Consider the following 20,502-nt stretch of genomic DNA (forward strand, 5'->3'; position numbering starts at 1 on the left):
TTAATAAACTAACAACTAACAAATAAACAGTAGAGTAAGTATTACAGTCACTCGACGATCGTAGTTTTTATGTATGAAAATTTTATTTTGATTCAATATCTTATGTATTTGTTAACGTCAATCTATATTGTAGATGTCGTATGACTTTTAATTAATGAAATATTTTTGCTATTCAAAAAAAAAACAGTAAGAGTAAGTATTACAGTCACCAAAACAACATAGATTTAAAGGCACTTTCAACCAAAAATATGGATACATCTACCAAATACCCAAGTTGGGCACATTAAACACACCTTTCACCAAATTTTGAGTTACAGAGGAATTATATAGGTGGAGACAGAGATCCCACAATGTTAGGAAAGCTCTGCCCCAAAGTTCCTATTTACAATGAATTCAATGATTTTGTTAAGGTAACATATGTAACAAACCATGTGGTGAAACATTTGATTCACTTCAACGAAATGTGGATCAAAATAAACTAATTTATACTAATTAAACTGATTTATATACTAATTAAACCGATTTATACTAATTAAAATTCCCAACACCCAGATCTCAGCCACATTACAAACATCTTCCACATTACAAACTTCTGTCATCAGCACAAACCTTGCGCTTCTTGTAAGTTGTTCAATCATGACTGTCATTGAGCCTATCGTGCTGCTCTCTAGACCTTCTCCCGTCACTTCTATCTTCTCCACAGTTGCGCTTCTTGTAAGCTCCTGGATCATGACTGTCAAGCTCCTTCCTATTGCGCTCTCGAGACCTAGTGGGACCCTGCAGTGAGAATTGCCAGATAATTAGAAACCTGACACCCACCAAAGATTACTTAAGTAGACTGTACAGATAGAGCAATAGATAATAGTCCAGATCAAATTATACCTTATAATCAACCTCTTTATGGGATCTTTTACCAAAATGGCTAATTTGACAAAAGTATTTACCAAAACAGCTAATTATAAAATTAAATTCCTAAACTAGCTAAATTTATTGATTTGAAAGGATATTATTTATTTTTTATATTCCTTTGAACCCGTTATGTTTTCTTTTTATTTTTATTTTTTTTTTGGTTTTATTTAAAAAGAATTAGTTTTTTAAAATTTTGGTTTTATTTAAATTCTAATGCCATAGTTTAAATATCCCATTAATTTGAACAATAACAATCAACATAATATATATGAAGCAATTCTCAAGTTTTAAACAAAAGAAAAAAAACAACTATTTTTTTTAACACATAAAGATAGAAATAAATATATGTAAGTTTGATTTATCATACACATTAAACAAAAAAATATTCCTACTAGCCGACATTAACAAAGAGTATATAATTAATAGACATGAAAAAGATGAACAGTACCTTAAAATCTCTTATCGTCGTAATTAACAAAGAGTATTATTTGCGGTAGTCTTGATAGAACAATACTACTTGAAATTCAAAATTTTTGTGATTGATATGATCAAGATGAAAAATTAGTGCTTTTAATTTTATTTTATTTTTTTTTTTTTTTGATCGGAAGTAGGGTTCTACGAGTCTGCAACTATTTACGTTCTTCGTAGTTTTGTATATTGCTTAAATTTTCCAACTTAAAAAATCTTTAAGTAAATAAAAATAAAACCAAAAAAACAAAGTTTAAAAAAAAAAAAAAAAAAAAAAAAAGTAAACCAAACCGGTTCAAAGGAAATAAGAAATAGATAAATTCCTTCCAAGTTAATAAATTAGCTAGTTTGGGAATTAAATTTATAATTAGCCGTTTTGGTAAATACTTTTTGTCAAACTAGCCGTTTTGGTAAAAGATCCCTCTTTATGAAAATAGACAGTATCATCAAGTGAACATCCAAGGTTCCATTTCATGTTTCTGTTCTGTGATCCGTACCTATGAGGAACTTGTATGAACTGATTTTCATAGACAAACAACAGTTGTCGAAGATAGCATTTGCCATTCTTCCATTCACAGAGCATGCTCCCCGACAACTGTTAAGAGCTTGTCGTGGAGTCTCTGAAAAAAAAATTAAAGAAATAATAAAATATTTTAATTGTACTAAAAAAAATTTGAATAATAAATTTGCTTCATGTCATCAAATCCCTTGTTTCTAATCCCTAGGTTCACTGCCACTCATTTTCTTGTCATAAGAAAATAGATGATGATTCTAAAACGATTAAGAACATTTGGGGCATGTACGAATATTGGATCCTGAATCCGTCGAAATACTTCAATTAGCATTGTACATATACACATTACAGCACGTACTATGTATATCAATTAAAATGTGGGCTATGTACAAGTAAAAAATGTATACAATGAAACAAAGAGCAAATTCAAAATCTTACTAGTTGTGAGCAAAATACTATCAATTTTTAGACTTAGGGAACTAACTCGATAGGATTATGTTTTAATATCAATAATTATATCATATAAGAGCAATGAGTACTAATTTCAAATATTTAATTAATCTAGCTGAAAGATCTAATTCTAATCTTATTTGAAGAGATAATGCAAGTTTGTGAAATTGCATAAGTGGAACTAGAAGAAGTATCTTTGTGATTTGTCCTTCAAGATTTAGTGAGCTGACATTCTTCAAATGTAGATAAAAACTTATAGATAAAAACCTCTCTAAGTTGAAACATTATAATGAAGGACATTCATAGAGTGTATATGGTGATCGGAGCATTGGAGGATTATGTAGGTGGATCCCAAATGATGTTCAACACACATTTATTTATAGATAAGATATGGAGGTGGAAGATATGTGTGGAAATTTCTATACACCTTCTGAAAATATCTACTTAAATAAGGAAGCATCTTGAGAATTCTCCAATTCTTATAGGCTTTTCCATATATCAATTTCTCAACGTATTAAAATTTTCTAGAAGCCTAAGACATAATAAGTCGGGCTTTAAAATTTGGGTCACACTAAACTAACAAAGCTTTTTACAAGTAAAAAATCGGAGCATTTTTATTTAGGCAAAATTAGGCGCAACACTCTAAAGCAAGTATGGCTTAGGTGCATTGAACACCCTGAACTTGTGTAGTAGCCAAAACACCACAACTATGGTGTTAGGTATGACGCGTGCCTTAAATGAAAATTTTCGACCACTTATTTCACCGGAGGAGGTATAAAAATAGGAATTGTTTTAATGCAATAGCTCTTCTCTTAGAATAAATTTCAGTAATCATCGATAAATTAGAGATAAATTTGTTAGTTTCTTTCTTTTTCTTTCATAAATTTGTTACTACTAATTTTGTTTTTAGTCTAATTGATTTTCGAAATAAATGCGGTAAATGAGACGATAGTGTGGACTGGTTGATGATGTGTATAAAAATGTTCATAATTTAATGGGCCACGGTTTCACACTGATTTGCACAAAGTGTTTGGAAGGCAATTCCTTGATAGCAAATTAGAGTTTGTGAATATGTTGTTTGGGCATCTTTGGCCCCAAAGCCCATAAGCTAAAGAAGCACGCAGGTCTTTTACTTTCTTTGTTTTGTTTAACCATTTTAACTTGTATGCCAAACATTATGTGTAAAACATAATTGAGTATTTCCTAAAATAATATTTTAAAAAATATATATATATATATAACTAAGTATCGAAAGCAATTTTCCCTCGTGACGAGGGTTTCCTAATATTATTTCTTCTTACTTATTTAAAAACAAAAAAAAATAGAAAACATTAAACCGTAATCTAGCTTTCATAAAAGACAAGTTCTATATCATTATAAGAAGTATGTTTCAAAAAAAAATAAAAAAAAAAATATCATTATAAGAAGTATAATTTGAACCAAATGTAGATTGACAATTGAAATGTCAAATGTAGAATGACAATTGATTACTTATTTATATAGCTTCGATTAACTTAGTTTGGGCATCCACCATACAATTACAAAACATTTATTAAGGCTTCCCTCTTTCTCTTCCCATAAATACTCGCTCCCTCCCTCATATCCATGGCAATGGGTCGGGTCCGGGTCGGGTCCACTGAGACCCAGACCCGAAATTTTAGAGGTGGATCCATATCCGACCCAGACCCAGATCCATCGGGTCTAGCGGGTCTCGGGTCTAAAACGGGTCTAATTTAATTTTTATTAATTTTTTATAATTTTGTATATATATTATAAATTTATAACTATAGTACTACTTTAAAATAATAAAAGACGCATTAAAAAAAAAAACTTGTTCATATTTTTTACACAAACATAATTTGTTCATTAAAAAGTAAAGACAATGTAAGAAAAAAAAAATCGTACTCCGCAAAAACCTTAATTTCTTGGTTGCTTATTGTTTTATTTGCTCATTTTCACTAAAGTTTATCTTCTAAACCTCTATTTACGCAGTATATTAAGTGATTTTTAATAATTTTATAACTGATATATATATTTATTATTTACAAAAAATTAAAAATTAAAAATTTAAAAACGGGTCCATGGGTCGGATCTGGGTTGGGTCTGGGTCTACAATATTTGGATCCAGACCCAGACCCGGCCTATTAAGCTTAGACCCAGATCCGACCCAGACCCATCGGGTCTAAAATTTAAGGACCCAGACCCTAAAATATGGGTCGGGTCCAACCGGGTCTAGGTCGGGTTCAGGACCCATTGCCATCCCTACTCCCTCATTATTCCTCTAAGCCAAGACAAGAGCAAGTGAACAAGCATTTGCTAACTCTAGCCAGTAGTGGTGGTTGAACGACTAAGCTATTTTGCTATCATTGTAAGGCAAACACCAACATAATATGCCATAGTAGCTTTTGAGTAGTTTTTAGTGATTTGACTTGGTCAAATCACTACTTAATAAAAAAAATATGAGAGTTTGACTGTGTAGTGGTTAGATTAGTGTTTGGTGATGGATGTAGCTTTTATCAAAAGTTTAAAATATTAGCTTTAAAGATTAGAGGTAGCTGTTGAAAATTTAATTTATAGTTTTAGGAAAACAAAAATATAGATTTTTATATGTAACACCTGGTTAATTATTACTTACCTTTACAGCTAACAACTTGTTAACAGCTAACATTTACTACTAACATTTTCCTCCAAAACTATATTTTGCTATGCCAAACACGTCCTAATGATGTAGGACTCAAAAGGTTGAGCGAGAATGAGGAAAGAAAATTGATTGAGGTTCTTGAATGGTTCTTGAATTGAACTCAATTTTCGATAATTTGATTAAAGATAATTATGTTATCCACCAAAAGTTGATCATCTAATGACCAATATGTCAATATAATGCAATCTAATGATGAGGTTCAAACTTGGCCGGAAATGCCTACTTTGGTCCATGAAGTCCAATCCTATTCAATGAGTTCGGATATGATTATTTTTGGGCTAAATCCAATCCAACTAAAGTAATTATTAAATCATGTCACAATACCTGCACTTTCGGTCCTCATATTTTTGTCATGTATTCTCCTAATCACTTTATTCATTAAACCCATGTCCTAAACTCCTAATCAACGAGTACTATTTTGGTCAATTCTCTTGTTTTGTTATTCTAAATGCAAATTTCACTCAGTTCATTCAACCCATGTAATATGAGCCCCCACCCTTTTTTTGTGTGGCTAACAAGACCGTGTGACCGATCGAGACACATCAAAACGGTAACCCCTGATCGAGTAACCCCAGACCGATTGAGTTTCCCCTAAGCGACTGAGTAACCCTTGGCCGATCGAGTAACTCCTGAGCGATCGAGTAACCCTTGACCAAGTTATCCCTGACCGAGTAACTTCTGGTCAATCGAGTAACCCCTGACCAAGTAACCCTTATCGCGAAAAGACAGTATTAAGGAATTTGCTCTTTGGTAAGCGAAGGAAAGTTGATCAAAGTCTGCCATGGCGCCACCTACTCCTAATGAAAAGCAGCAAGCATGACCGAGTAACCTTGGCCGACCAAGTAAACCCTGACCAAGCAACCCCGCCCACATGGTTTGGCCAACTACATATGAAACTAAGGCCTTGTTCTCTTCACTTTAAAAAAATAATATTAAGTAAAAATAATTTCAGTTCAGTAAAAATAAGTTCAGTTCAGTAAAATTAATTTCAGTTCAGGAAAAATAATTTTAGTTCGGTAAAAATAAGTTCACTTCAGTAAAATTCAGTTTTCTGAAAGAAGAATTATAATAGAAAATCAGTAAAAAAATATTTTCACTTCAGCAAAAATAATTCAGTTTAGTAAAATTAATTTAAGTTCAGTAAAAATAATTTCAATTCAGCAAAAATAATTTCAGTTCAGCAAAATTAAGGTGAAAAGAACGGGACCTAATACTATGAGTGGCTCCACTCCCACTAACTATCTCACTCTTATTTCTTATTTCTTATTTTTTTTTTTCATATTTTATGTGATGTGGAGACCTTCGATGACTCTTTCTCATGATCAATTTTTTTACTCATACTTTTCCACTATTTGCCAAATAAACCTATATTGTGCCTACACTACAACCTCTATTTTAAAATTAATCGTTATAGTTTGGCTTTTGCATTATTTATATAACTATTTTGACTAATTTTTAATGAATATGTAAAAATAATGTTGTAAAGTAAAATGTTTTTAGTCTTTAAGTATATTTTTATTGTATCAACTTTTTATATTTTAATCCACGACAGATAATTACAATATTTCCACACACACACACATACTGTAATTATAAGTGTGTCAATCAAACTAGTGCGATCAATTTAAAACAAATTAGGCCTTTTCTTTGAGCTTATGGACAGCCAATGCAGAGCATAACAGATTTCAAGCAGGGCATGGCAGAACAGGTGTCTGCACTCAGCAGAGCAGAATAGACCATAGCAGCTCAAAAAACATAAGGGTCTGTCTACTTTAGCTTAATTTTAGTTCAGTTCAGCTCTAATCAGTTTAGCTCCAATCAGTTTAGTTCATGCTTAATTGTTTAAGAGGACAATAATTCAAAAGATGAATAGAGTAATTCTTTAGGGTGGTTTTAATTTTGGTTAATTTTTGACAATACAAAAAATGGTCCACTTATGTTGTTGTGTCACTCATTTGTGATTTTTGGCTAAAGATCTCTCATTTTTTATCATCTTAACACCCAAAAAAATTGTCAAAAAAAAAGGCAAACGAAGAGGCCATCACGTGAAAAACACGTGGCATGAAACAAGGCCTTGTTTCCGGCATTCCTTTGATTCTCTGTAACACCCAAAAAAATCAAAATGTCCCTCGAAAACTGCACTTCATTTTGAATTTGAAATGCATCGAATCCATCCAATTCCACCAAACTTCAAAAATCAAAAACCCTACTCCACCCTTTAAACCCCTCTTTTCTCTCTCCTCCTACTCTCTCACTCTTTTTCAAAAAATTCCCAATTTTATTTATCTCCTCTTTTTTATCAGCCGTTCAAATAAACCCTAGAAATTCCCAATCACCTCACATTTTCAATCTTCTTCACCCCACCATTAACAAGACCCTTATTTGATTCAGACCCACTTTACTATGGCCAAAACGAAACCTACCCATCAAACTCAAACCCCACAAAATCCCACAAAAATGGAGGAAAACAACCATCAAACTACCGCCGCCATTGATGACCCTTCTGCAAATGACAAGGATAAGCTCAAAAGCTTGCATTCCTTGAATGCAATGCTTCTTAAGGAGACTGTTGAGAAGCGGCAGGAGATTAAATCGCTTGACTCGGAGTTGACTCGGTGTAAATCGGAGGTTGAAGCGTTGAAGGCTGAGTTGACTCGGGTGAAGGATGAAGGGGTTGAAGTGGAGGTGGTGAAGGAGGTTGTGTCTGTTTTCATGGAGTCTGAGATGGTGGGGTTGTTGAGGAGAGAGAAAGAGGGTGTTGAGAAGAGGTTGGAGGAAGTGGAGAGAGAAATGGGGGTTGTTGTGAAGGAGAGAGAAGAGATGGAGAAGGCAAAGTTTGATGGTGATTATGAGATTGGATTGATGAAGAAATTGGAGAATGATCTTAGGAATGAGATTAGGAGAGAGAAAGAGGGTGTAAATCAAGCGATTCGAGAGCGAAATGAGTTGAATCATGAGCTGGGTGTTCGAGTTGAGGAGATTAATCGATTGAAGGAGAAGATTAATGTGGCGGAATCGAAAGAGGGAAGTGTTGTGAAGGAGTTGGAAAGGTTGAAGGTGAAGTATGAGGTTTCAGCGAAGGCGGTGAAGGAGAAGGAGGAGGAGGTTGAGAGGATGAGGAGTGAATTGAGTTTGATGGAGAAGAATTGTGAGGGTTTGAAGGGGGAAATCGAGGGTTTGAGTGGCGAAAAGGAGGCGGTTTCGAGGGCGAATGATGAGTTGTGTGATGAGAAGAGGAATAGCAATGTGAGAATTAGTGAATTGGAGAAGGAAGTTGAGCAATTGAATGGTGTTGTTTTGAGTGTTAGGGAAGATGAGGAGAAATGGCGGGAGAAGTTTTTCGAATTGGAGAAGAGTAATGCTGGGACAGTGGCAGAATTGGAGGATGTTAAGAAGGGGTTGAGTGATTTGCTGGAGGAGAAGAATGAGAAGAAGAGGGAGATTGAGAGGTTAAAGGGTGAGAAATCGAATGTCGAGGCGAGGTTGGGAGAGTTAGAGAAGGAGCTTGAGAGTGCAAAACAAGTTAGGGAAGAACTTGTTGAATTGAAGAGTAAGTTCAAGGGGGTGAGCAATGTAGTTTGTGGGTTGAAGAAAGAGTTGTTAGAGGCTCAAGGAGAGTTGTCATTGGTGAAAGAATCGAATACGAATAATATCGAATTGAACAAGAAATTAGCCTCTGAAATTGATGATCACAAGAGTGAATTAACCCGAGTTACTAAGGAAAGGGATGAGGGTAGGAAGACCTTGGATGAGGAGAAGAAGAATGGGATGACTTTACAGGTTAAGGTATCGGAAATTTCAAAGAAAATGGAGGATACTGCGAAGGTGATTGAGGGTTTAAGGACTGCCAGTGATACCCTTGTAGGAGAAAAGAAAGAGATTGAGAACAAGTATAACAAACTAAAGGAAGATAAGGAGTTGATTGAGAAGGATTTTGCTACACACAAGGGGGTAGTCAATGAGTTAGAGGATACAATGAAGGCGAAAACTGAGATGTTCGAGTTGGTTGTGTCTATGGTGCGAAACACTGTCAATCAACTGTCTATGGAAAACGAGAAGAGAGGTGATGATGCAGGGAACAAGGCGGCGAATGAGAGGAGCATCAGTGGTGAATTGAAACCGATATTGTCGGAGTTGGAGGCGATGAGGTCGGTTTTTAAGAAGAGGGATGAGAAGGTAGGAGAGGTGCAACAGAAAATGGAGAGTTTGCAATACTCTTTGTTGGAGGAAAGGAAGAAGAAAAGCTTCTGGACTTTGGTTTCTTCTGCAACAACAATTTTGGCTGCTGTTGTTTCATTTGCTTATGCTTCAAGGGTTCGTTGATTGGTGAATAGTGAAAATCCTTTTTGCTAAAAAAAAAAAGCTTTAGAATGACAAAATAGTTGACATTTGAAAACTAGGATGTTTTCTTCTTCTATGAAAGAATGACTGTTTAATTTTGTTTTACTTACTACTACTAGTATGTTTTTGATGAAAAGTAAATTTTGCAATGCAATAATAATAATGAAAAATTTATTATGATGATAATGCATTTATCTTGTATTCTTGTTTGGTGCAATTAAATTCCATCCGTGTTCTCGTTTAGGTGTACTCGGAAACATAATGGAACGGGCATAGTCGTATTCGCATTGACAACGACCAAGGAACAAATGGTACGGAATTATAATAGCTGTATTCAATTTGAGAAAGGGAGATATATTGTCCTATGAATAAATCCAAAGTCCAACCACCAACAATGATGAAATTATTAAGGGGAGTGTAGGGTGTTGTATACTACTATTACAAGGTTTAGAAGTGTATAACGTGGAGTCCAAAATCTCAACTAAGTAAGAATCAGTCAATGTAACTTGTTTGGCAATTTGCTTTACTATGCCAAAAAAATCCAACTACAATCAAATCATATTCTCTATGTTTAAAAGCACACTTTCAAATTGCATGCTTTCATAGACCACACAAATTTACTATTCAGTTTTCAGGCCCTCCCTTCCTCATTAAGGAAAAAGGATGAAAAAAGTGAGTGTGACAAATGTTGATCACATCAAATTGATGATGATTTAAAGAATAATTGCCTGTCTGTCTTTCCAATCATTTCAATTAGACTCATTAGAAGTTCCAAAAGAATCAAATTGAAACCATGAGCTAATGGTTAGCTAATACAAGGTACGGAGTTCTCCGTACTGAATAGTGTCTATTACGGACTTACGGAGTTGGGATTTTTTTATCTGATGGGATTTTTTTATCTGATGGGATTTTTTTGTTTGATGCTGTTCGAAGAATCGTGTAACTATTAAAAGGATGCAAAGCAGCTGGCTCTAATTACAGCGAATTACAGCTTTAGAGGTCCGCTGGTGTACAAATATCACCTCAACTGTGTGCTAACAGGAGTTGCATTTAGGCACACTGCAAATCCAAAGAAGATGGAAAAGAATAGAGAAGATAAGGACCAAATTGACAGAAAAGAATTAATGGAGTAGACTAGTAGAATCTAGTAAAACATTCAAAAAACTCCCTTCAGAAACTTCACTAGATCTAACAGACAAGTAATATCCCCTATGATACTTCAAAACTCACCTACACCTCTGCCCTTACGCCTTGTGTTAGGGAGGGAGAGTATGCGCGAATTCATTCCGACAAATAATCCAAAATACAGATATGACAGCTTGCTGAGTAAAACAAAGAGGCATGAAAACAGAAGTTACCGAGTAAAGAGTTTCAAGAACATCAAACAAGGGAATTGATCATAGAAGGATAAATAGCATAAGATTGATCAGCACACTTTTACATTAAATATATTGAAGATATATATATATATATATATATATATATATATGTATACACATACAGATTTTACAGTATCTATGAAGAAACATGTTGCCCATGCCTTTAATTAGTACTATACTACTATTAGCGTAGTTGCAAGCTCCATTCGGCAGAAGCACCGCAGCCTGTCTAGTGATCTACTTCTCCACCTTTTCGGCCAGAAGCAAAAAGAAACAACCAGCAATTGCCCCAAATTGCTCACAACTCTGTAAAGACCTACTACTATCAACTTCATACAGTAATGGAAATTGCCCAGTTTTAAGCAATTCCACAACTATCAAACGACACAACTAAAACTCAGTTTTAAGCCGTTCTGCACCAACAAGAAAGCCCAGCAATCATCGCTTTGACCACTGAAGGCAGCAACTAATTATCTACCATACGTATCAAACAGATATCAAAGAGAATAATTAGCACTACTCACATAGTAAGTTGCACACTAGGAGGAGCGAGGTGCCCCAAAGTGACCTGTATTAACCTTTCTTTTGTCGTCTGATTGAACTAGCTACCCGTTAAGACCCATGAAGTCCCGGATTTCATCCATGACAGTGTAGAAGTGACAGTTATTTGGCAACAAGTAGAACCCAATTGTTGCCTCCTCCAAATATAGAAGCTTCACATTTTGGCCATTTTTTTTCAGCCCTTCTACATAGGCCAATTGCCAATCTTGAATAAGATCCAACCCCGCCACCACCACAAGACTCTTAGGAAACTTCAATCCTTTGAGGCTTCGACCATGAGGACCAAATGGATTGCATGCTGGATGGTCCCGAGTTTCCCCTTCAGGAAGAAATGCTCTCCAATACCAATCACGGTCTTGCAAAGTCACAAAATATTTCCCATCCAAACGATCTTCTGATTTAGTTCTCTCTTGTCCACCAAACATAGGATTGAGAAGAATGTTTCCAAGAATTTCAACATCAGAATCAACTGCTTGTACAGCAACATTGTGAGCTATATTGCCACCAGAACTATCTCCGGCCAAGTATATATGTACTTTTGAGTCCTTACTCCGGAGCCAATTCCTTGAGTTCACCCACTTGAGAACAGTCCATCCATCATCATAGGCACAAGGATACCTATTTTCAGGGGCACGCCGATAGTTCACAGATATCACAACAGCCTTACAAACCCCGACTAACCGCCGACAAAGTATGTCATATATAGCACTACTGGCTGATGAATGAGCAAAGCTCCCCCCATGAAAGAAGATTATCACCGGAACAACAACATCAGACTCAACAGGCTTTTCGAGGTCAATAATACTCCACACTTGTCTGGATTCTTGTTCTTGGTCTTCTTGTTCTTGTTCTACTTCTTCAGCTATGGCTGGACGATATACCCTACAACGGAGGCTTGTACAACGATCAACGATAACATCAAAGGAAATTACACCATCAACCGGCTTCGTATCAGCCGGAACTTTACGATCAAGGTATTCGGCCAGGTAACGATTAAAAGTGCCATCAGGACGCCGAAGCATATTGTAATGCACTTTGAAATTTTGGATCAGGATCCATGTATTCAGTGGTACAACCCTCTATACATTACAAGAAACAAACAATTCAACAAATATCAACTTCTATTAGGAAAGATATGATATATTATTTGATTACAAGATATATTTTCTTATAGTTTATCTTAGGAAAAGATAATTAGTTTCCTAAGTTAGATAAGTTTTGGTTTCCTTGTTGCTCAAGGAGAGATCTTGTATAAATATGGATGTTGGGTGGAATATTATGATCAAGAAATACAATTCTAATTCTTCTATATTTTCTAAACATTATCAACTTCCCTGGCCATTATTAACAATATCAAACATAAGAACACAAAATTAACAAAATCCCAAATCAAATTCAACATTAATCGTACAAGAAAAAAATCTCTATTTCCACATTTAGGCATTACCCAATTAGCTCAAATTGATCAGTACAAAATTAGCAAAATTAGCTTTCTTGCTATAATTACTCAATTGCAGAATATAAACCCTATAATTAGTCATACCCACCAACAAAATGAACCCAATTCAGTTTGAGAAAGACTTGAACCTAAAAACCTCCAAATGCTAAAAATTGCTACTAAAGTACTAAATTAACAAAAACAGAAACAAATTAAACGCATTAAAGACAAAAAGATACAATTTTATTTGGCCAGATAGCAGTAATTATCCCTCAAATTAAACCCCAGCAAAACTGAAATAACATCAGACCCAGAAAAATTATGATATCTGAACACAATTAAATAAGCCAAAATTAAGATTAAAAAAATATGAAAAGGTGAAAAATTACCTTAGACTCATTAACATTAACTTCATTATTTCCAGCCATAGAGAGAGAATCTTGCGAAGAACTCAAAAATCCAGATAAAATCCCCAAAAACCCAACTCAGATAACATCAGAAATTCAACATAAATCTAACACAGAACGCGTGACAAGGACAAGAAAATTAAAGAAGCAGCAAAACCCAGAAAATTATTTATTTAATATTATTTATTTTTTTATTTTTCTAATTTAGAAGTGATGGGGGTTGAATTATTGAAAGTAGGAGTAATAAATAAAAAAGAAAAAAAATAGTGGGCAGAATAATAACCAGTGTGGAAGTAGCTGCAATTTGTAAAGATACTTAAGATTAAAGGGAAATAAATAAAAATAAATAAAATTTCAAAATAAAATAAAAAGGGGTTTTAATTTTTCTTTCTTTGTTCTGCAACAAAACAGAGGAGACAAAGACAGGGAAGAAAAGAAGAGGAGGGGGAGGAGAGAGAAAGAGGGTGTGCAGGATAAAAACGTGAGGCGTAAAATAGTGACAACGCATATGCCACGGCTAACTAGCAAGTGGGGCGAATTGAATTTGGACACTATTGAAGAACAACAAGATGAAGAAGAATAACAAAGAGGAGAGAGAAAATTAAAAATAAAAAAGGTTTTATTTTTGGAGGTGTTGAAGAAGCTATTTTTGTAGGGTCTTATCAAAGTTGGATATTAATTCAGATTTTAACAAATTTGGTGACGATATGGGTTTTTGATTTTTTTTTTTTTATTTAATTGTTTTTGTTGTTTATTTGGTAAATGATGAGGAATACCGACCTCCTAGTCCGTTTTGACGAGCTAGGAGGGAGGGGGTCGAGGGGGGAGACTGGGGGAGTGACTGAGTATGGAGAGTTTGAACAGTGTTGAAGATTAGTTGGGTTTAGAAAGTGAGGAATTTGGGATTAACGAATTGTGTTGAATGTATGAGATTTGATGGGCGATGAAAAACTTGGAGAGGGATTTAACTTTTATTGAGGTTTTGTTTTATGTGATTTGTCGGTTTCGGTTTGTGATTAATTTTGGCGTTTTCTGCTCACGTAGATAATGGATGAGTGATTTGTAGCTACATGCTAAAAAATAAGCTATTAGCATGTTAATTGAATTTCTAATTCTATCACTTTCATTAATTATTTGTTTTGAGAGAAACTAATGGCCAATATTTGATTTTGATGGTACATGGCTTAACTCCACAACATAGCCTTAAGTTCACATTCACCTAGTTTAGTATCTGGTCAAGTCAATTTTGAATTCAGTAAGGTTTGACCTAATTATTTTCAACTTTTTTTGGAGTTGATTATTTATGTTGGGTATAACCGTATAGGTGTATGTATATGTCTTAAATCAATTATCGTGGGGGGCTTGTTGTGGGAGAATCATATTAACACTTTTATGGTTTAACCTAGCCATTATTTTGTAATTCTTACTATCCTCAAGATCGATAAAACTCTCCTTTAATATTGTCTTTTGTAAACGTAATTAACTCATTAGCGAATGGTGTAATTTTTTTTTTATGCACGTAATTAACTCATTAGCGAACAATGTAATATTGAAAAGTATAAAACATATTCTTAGGCTTAACCATCAGCTTAAGCTTTTGGTTGAATTAGTCCTTTAACATGGTATCAGAGTCAGCGTGATACAAAAGTCGTGAGTTCAAATCTCATTTATCCCTCCTTTCAATGTGGAATATAAAACGCTAAGTATGGTGGGGCCCATAATAAATCCACACTCCAAGCCCAATAAGCTCTCATGTGAGGGGGCGTGATAGAGTATAAAAATATTCTTGGAATTCAACCGTACCATCAGCTTAAGATTTTGGTTGAGTTCAACCTTTAATAAATATCTAAAATTCTTATTCTTTGATTTATTTATTTATTTTGACAGTATCTGATTTCTTTAATTTTATTGCATCTGTTTAACAAAACTTGTGCACTACTTTCACAATTTATTGAGTACCGTAAGAGGGAAAAGTCACAAATAAAATAGGGTAGTCTTTTAAACGTTACATCTTAGGATATGCTACAATATATATATTTTTTTTAGTAGATGTTACAATAATTTAAATATGGTTTAATAAGTAGTAATTTTTAGGGGTCTGCCCTCTGCCGGTCTGGGATACTTGTCATCTATTAATTAAGTATTACTATAACAGAGAATGCTAAAGTCATTATTGTCCACATATCACTTTTTAATAAATTTTTCCCCGTCTAACTATAAAGATGATTTTATTTTTTTTTGAAAATATGGTAATAAAAAATCCCACCTTTTACCGGTCTTCCTTAAAAAAATTCAACCTCCCCCATCTAAAGATCCATTTGACCTATGATTTCTTTTAAATCGCTTTCCTCCCACCATGGGCACCCCCTTCCATGAATACCTACTACCAAAGCCCTACCCATTATCGCCTGTGATAGATGTAACCACATTCCTACTCATTGCCACCCTTAAACTCCCTAAACATAACGAAACCCTCGCCACCACCCAAACACCAACCACCAAAACACGTACCTCCACTCCCACCACAAAACCCCTATCAAGCTGCACTTTCCTCCACCACACTAGCTCACTAACTACAACATCAACACTCACAAACGGCAAAAATCAAACCAAATCACAGCACCATCCACCACAAACCCTTAATACCAGACCCACGACCACTACCTATCAGTCGTGCACCACCATCCTGTCTCGCAACTAGCAGTGCCGCATCAATGCGCCTCCATTGCAGCACCCTTGGTCCTTCGCATCTCCCTCGCTCAATCACCAACTAACCTACCTATCCCGACAACCGCACCAACTCAACAAATCACCGCGCACAACCACCAGCAGCATTCGCTAAAGCATAGCAACCCGCAAAAAGCTCTAATTCATCCCAATTTCAAATTAATTATGGAGCGGACGACAATTTTCAGAGTGGTTTGTGGTGCTTTTGGGAGGGTCTGTTGGGGTTTTGATTGGTTATTAGGGCTTCGGGGGTTGGGTTGCCAGATAAGGAGGGGTGGGGATGAGGAGGGGAAGGGGAAGGGGTGGGCTGTTCCGATTGGAACGGCGGCGTAGGAGTGGTCATTTAGGCTGTAAAGGGGGACTAGGGGCCTTGAATTTTTTCTTTTAATTATTAAAAAATAACAGACCTATTAAAAGCTGACACGTGACATATAACCTACAATAACTGATCACTGACAAATAATGGATCTTTAGATGAAGATTGGGGGCAAAAGGTGAGATTGTTTTGGGAAAATAAAAAAAAGGTTGGATTTTTTTAGGGATGATTAGTGAAATGTGTGTGTGTATGTGTTTTTTTTTTTTGGAGCTACCATATTTATTTATTTATTTTCTAATTTGTATATTTGAAGCTTTTACATTACAACTACAACCTATCAATTTATTCTAGAAAATTGAAACAATTTAATATAAGACACTAATAAATGACCTCCTACATTGAATCATATTAAGCGACGTTGAACAGGTACCATATCATACTTTTGATGAAATTCTAAAATTACAAATATTTTTATACAAGGTGCATAATTCTTACAAGTATTTTAATTCATGTATAATAGCCATTTTTTTTTTATTAAAAGTTACAAATTACAAATCTAACTTTTATATAAAGTGTTCATCGTACGAGTTTTAACCTAGTATTTACAATAGGGAAAAAAAAAAGCCAAGGAAAATGGAAGAATTAGTTAGATTATTTTTTATTTTATTTATTTATTTTTTTGAAAATTTGATGTTTAATAAGTAGTAGTTGTTAAGCAATGTAAATATAGAGTAGTAAATGTGGATTAATGTGGTTGAATAAAGGAAGGCAACGAGAAATTTAGGGCGTGTTCTAATTTATTAAATTGAGCTGAATTGAACCGAACTGAATTGATTGGAGCTGAACTGAATATTTTATGAGAGAAGAAATTAGGAATTGAACTGAACTGAACTGATTGGAGCTGAAGTGAACTGAAATTAAGCTGAAGAGAACAGGACCTTAGCATTATTTGTCATCAAATAGAATAAAACAAAAGCAAAAACACCATTTTTTTTAAACGGTTGAAAATGGAGGAAGTTCCCATGGGAATTTTGACTTATTAAAAGGAGGTTGGGTAAGTAAATTCTCATGTTTTGAGGAAAGTCAAAATTCCCATGAATTGTCATTGCTCCCATTTTTATTTTTTGTGTCAATCAAACATAAAGTCCAAAATGAAATTGATGGGAATTTTGAATGCTCATAAGAAATTAAGCTAACTAAACACCACCTTATCGAACGTAAACTATGAAGATAAAAAAAGTCACAAGGAGTACAAGTGTGTCAAATAACAAATCATAATGAACATCACAATTATAAGCAAATCCAACAATCTAAATGATGTTTAAGTCAATGAAATTTTGTAAAACCCAATCGTTTTTTTAGATTTATTTTATTAAGTGTATATTGTGCATGAAATTACTAGTTATCTCAATTTTTTTGTAATAATAAACTAATATTTTTTGTTTGATAAAGTAAAAAATGAATCAAGATGAAGGCCCTGTTCTCATCAGCTCCTAATTTCCAGTTCAGTTCAGCTCATTTCAGTCAATGAGAACATGTCTGATTTTAACTCAAAATTAGATAATTGTGAATAAGATCGGGTTTTATATCAAGTATGGGATTGGTATTCGAGCCGAGAATTCAAATTGGCTATTTCGGATGCGCCCATAAAAATAGTGCTGTAAGACTGTAAACCTTAAGTCCAAAAGAGTGGCCAAATGGGTCATAACTCATAACTCTAGTACAAATTACAATCGTGCAATTGTGCAAGTGCTTAAGGAAAAATAAAAAAATAAAAAAGTCTGTAAAGAAACTGATTTTTACTGTCACCTCAATTACAGCTCACTCCAAAAATTAATTGCCAACACGTGACATTGAGACAATTGATTAAAATAGATCACGTGATAGCCTCCTTCGTAGTTGCTTACACACTTAATGATTCATGATCATAAACCACAAAGGTGCAAATCTAGAATACCCAAAACGAGCAATCAAAAAATCAAATGGTAGTAATTTTTGTTCTCCACATGCTAACCATATGTGGACCTACTAGCATACCACTACCAATGTACTTTATTTTTTTTTATTTATTTTTTTTTTTTTTTAAGTTTTATTTTTTTTTTAATAATTTTAATTTAAAAAAGTTCATGAAGATAAGGACAATAGTAATAAAACAAATTGTTAAGAACTTTATTTTATGTCACATCATCCAAATATATGCATATCTCTTTTGATAACTGTCATTTTAACAGTAAATGAACCAATCAAATAGTTTTATATATGGGATTCATTGTCAAATTATTATTATTAACATGAATTATCCACAATAAAAGATCCTCGATTAATCTATCCTTCATATTATTAAAAAAGGGCAAAAGCTAACGAATGTCCTTGGTAGAGCTGTCAATTGGAGTAAATGGGTCGGGTTTGTGTGGGTCGGGTCATCTCGGGTCGGGTCAATACGGGTTAATGTCAGGACCTATGTGGGTCGGGTTCGGGTTGGGTCATGCTTGAGTCGGGTCACGTCGGGTCATACATCTTTTCGGGTTCGGGTCGGGTTTAGGTCGGGTCAATAAAAGGTCGGGTTACATTCGAGTCGGGTGAAAAACAAGTCGTGTTAAATTCGGGTTTTTACGGGTTTAAATGAGTTAGGGTCGTGTTCGGGTTCGAGTCGGGTTCGATTCAAGTCAATTATTTTCGGGTTATAATCAGGTCGGGTCATTATCGGGTTTGAGTCGGGTTCGGTTCAAGTCAATAATTTGCGGGTCATAATCAAGTCGGGTCATTATCGGGTTTGAGTCGGGTTCTATTCAAGTCAATAATTTGTGGGTTATAATTAAGTCGAGTCATTCTCGGGTTCGAGTCGGGTTCGGTTCAAGTCAAAAACTTGCGGGATATAATCTGGTCATTTCCAAGTCGGGTCATTCTTGGGTTCAAGTCGGGTTTAGTTAATAATTTGCGGGTTACAATCAAGTTGGGTCATTTAAACTTGTCTGGTCATTCTCGAGTTCAAATTGGTAAGTCAATAATTTGCGGGTTATAATCATGTCGGGTCATTTCCAAGTCGGTCTCGGGTGTGGTTCAAGTCAAAAATTTTCGAGTATAATTAGATTGGTCCTTTTCAAGTCTTTTTATTCTCGTGTTATAATAATCAAGTCGGGTCATGTTCGTATTCGAGTATCAAATATTGGATTAATAGGGTTTAAGTTTGATATCAGGTCGGGTCATATTGGGTCCAGTTACATTTTTTTTAATTTTTTTTAATTTATTTAAAACTCCAAATTAAATTACGTAATTTAAAAAATTTCCAAAAAAAAAAATATTAAATAGACATGTGAATAATAAAATTTGAATTCCCTTTAAAAAAATAATAATAAAAAAGGCCACTTTTGTTTTATTTTTTATTTTTTATTTTTTTGTTTAATTTATTTTTTTTTGGCTGCTGTCCAGTTCAGTTTTTCTTTGACGAGGATTATGTAAGAGATAAGTCAAGTAAGATGAGAAAGACCACTTTTGTTTTATAATTGGAATCCATGTTAATAAATTGAAAAAAGCCTGAAACTCAATAGTCAATACGGAGTACTCTTTTTATCCTAAAAATTCCTAAATCCTAAAATTCGGGTTAGTAATAGGTCGAGTTTAAATTCAGGTCGGGTCAATAACAAGTCGGGTTGAATTTGGGTCGGGTCAATAACAAGTCGAGTTGATTTCGGGTCGGGTTTGTAACAGGTCGGGTTTAAATTCGAGTCGGGTAAGGAACGGGTCGGGTTGAACTCGGGTCGGGTTAGTAACAGGTCGGGTTGAATTCGGGTTTTGACGGGTTAAATCGGGTTTGGGTCATTCTAGGGTTCGAGTCGGGTTCGGTTCAGGTCAATAATTTACGGGTCACATTCGGGTCGGGTCCTCTTTAGGTCGATTCATGGTCGGGTTCGGGTCCCAAATACTCGAGTCAACTCGGGTCTAGGGTTGGTTTCAGGTCGGGTTAGGTCGGGTTCGGGTCACCATTTTTTTCGGGTTCAGACGGGTTAGGGTTAGGGTCGGGTTAGGGTCGGTATTTCGGGTCGGGTCAACTTTTGACAGCTCTAGTCCTTGGGCCCCGTTGGATAAGTTAGTTAAAAGTAGAAATATTAAATTAAAAATTAACATTAATTACATCGATTAACGCGTAATTTTATCATACTTTCCCAAATTAATACCATTTTAGGTGATATTTTAAATGCTAATCCAACGCCCGGAGACATTTGTTAGCAAGATCCTATTAAAAGATATAATTCTTTCAAAATACAACTTATGATTATGTTTTTTTTCCCCT

The 20,502-nt window shown here is 34.7% G+C and overlaps 2 protein-coding genes across 2 annotated transcripts; one reads left to right on the forward strand and one right to left on the reverse strand.

Annotated features, from left to right (window-relative positions):
• Positions 1 to 7,104: 7,104 nt before the first annotated feature.
• Positions 7,105 to 9,534, forward strand: LOC145574546 (uncharacterized). Its single transcript, XM_081632364.1, has one exon. The coding sequence runs from the start codon at positions 7,446 to 7,448 to the stop codon at positions 9,363 to 9,365; it is 1,920 nt and encodes a 639-aa protein (XP_081488490.1). The 5' UTR covers positions 7,105 to 7,445; the 3' UTR covers positions 9,366 to 9,534.
• A 1,257-nt stretch (positions 9,535 to 10,791) lies between these two features.
• LOC145574547 (gibberellin receptor GID1C-like) lies at positions 10,792 to 13,772 on the reverse strand. The gene is made up of 2 exons (XM_081632366.1): positions 13,151 to 13,772; positions 10,792 to 12,402 (listed from the first exon to the last, which is right to left on the reverse strand). The coding sequence occupies exons 1-2, from the start codon at positions 13,187 to 13,189 to the stop codon at positions 11,368 to 11,370; spliced, it is 1,074 nt and encodes a 357-aa protein (XP_081488492.1). The 5' UTR covers positions 13,190 to 13,772; the 3' UTR covers positions 10,792 to 11,367.
• Between the last annotated feature and the right edge of the window lie 6,730 nt (positions 13,773 to 20,502).

The sequence above is a fragment of the Chenopodium album genome, chromosome 13 (genome assembly GCF_948465745.1).
Source record: "Chenopodium album chromosome 13, dcCheAlbu1.1, whole genome shotgun sequence".
NCBI lineage: Eukaryota > Viridiplantae > Streptophyta > Magnoliopsida > Caryophyllales > Amaranthaceae > Chenopodium > Chenopodium album.

What these genes read in the sequence shown, in the direction of transcription:
- LOC145574546 (XM_081632364.1), top strand. Translation starts at nt 7,446, where the DNA reads ATGGCCAAAACGAAACCTACCCATCAAACTCAAACCCCACAAAATCCC.
- LOC145574547 (XM_081632366.1), bottom strand. Translation starts at nt 13,189, where the DNA reads ATGGCTGGAAATAATGAAGTTAATGTTAATGAGTCTAAG. An exon ending in TTAATGTTAATGAGTCTAAG is followed by an intron (nt 12,403 to 13,150) that starts GTAATTTTTCAC and finishes TGTAATGTATAG; the next exon opens with AGGGTTGTACCACTGAATAC.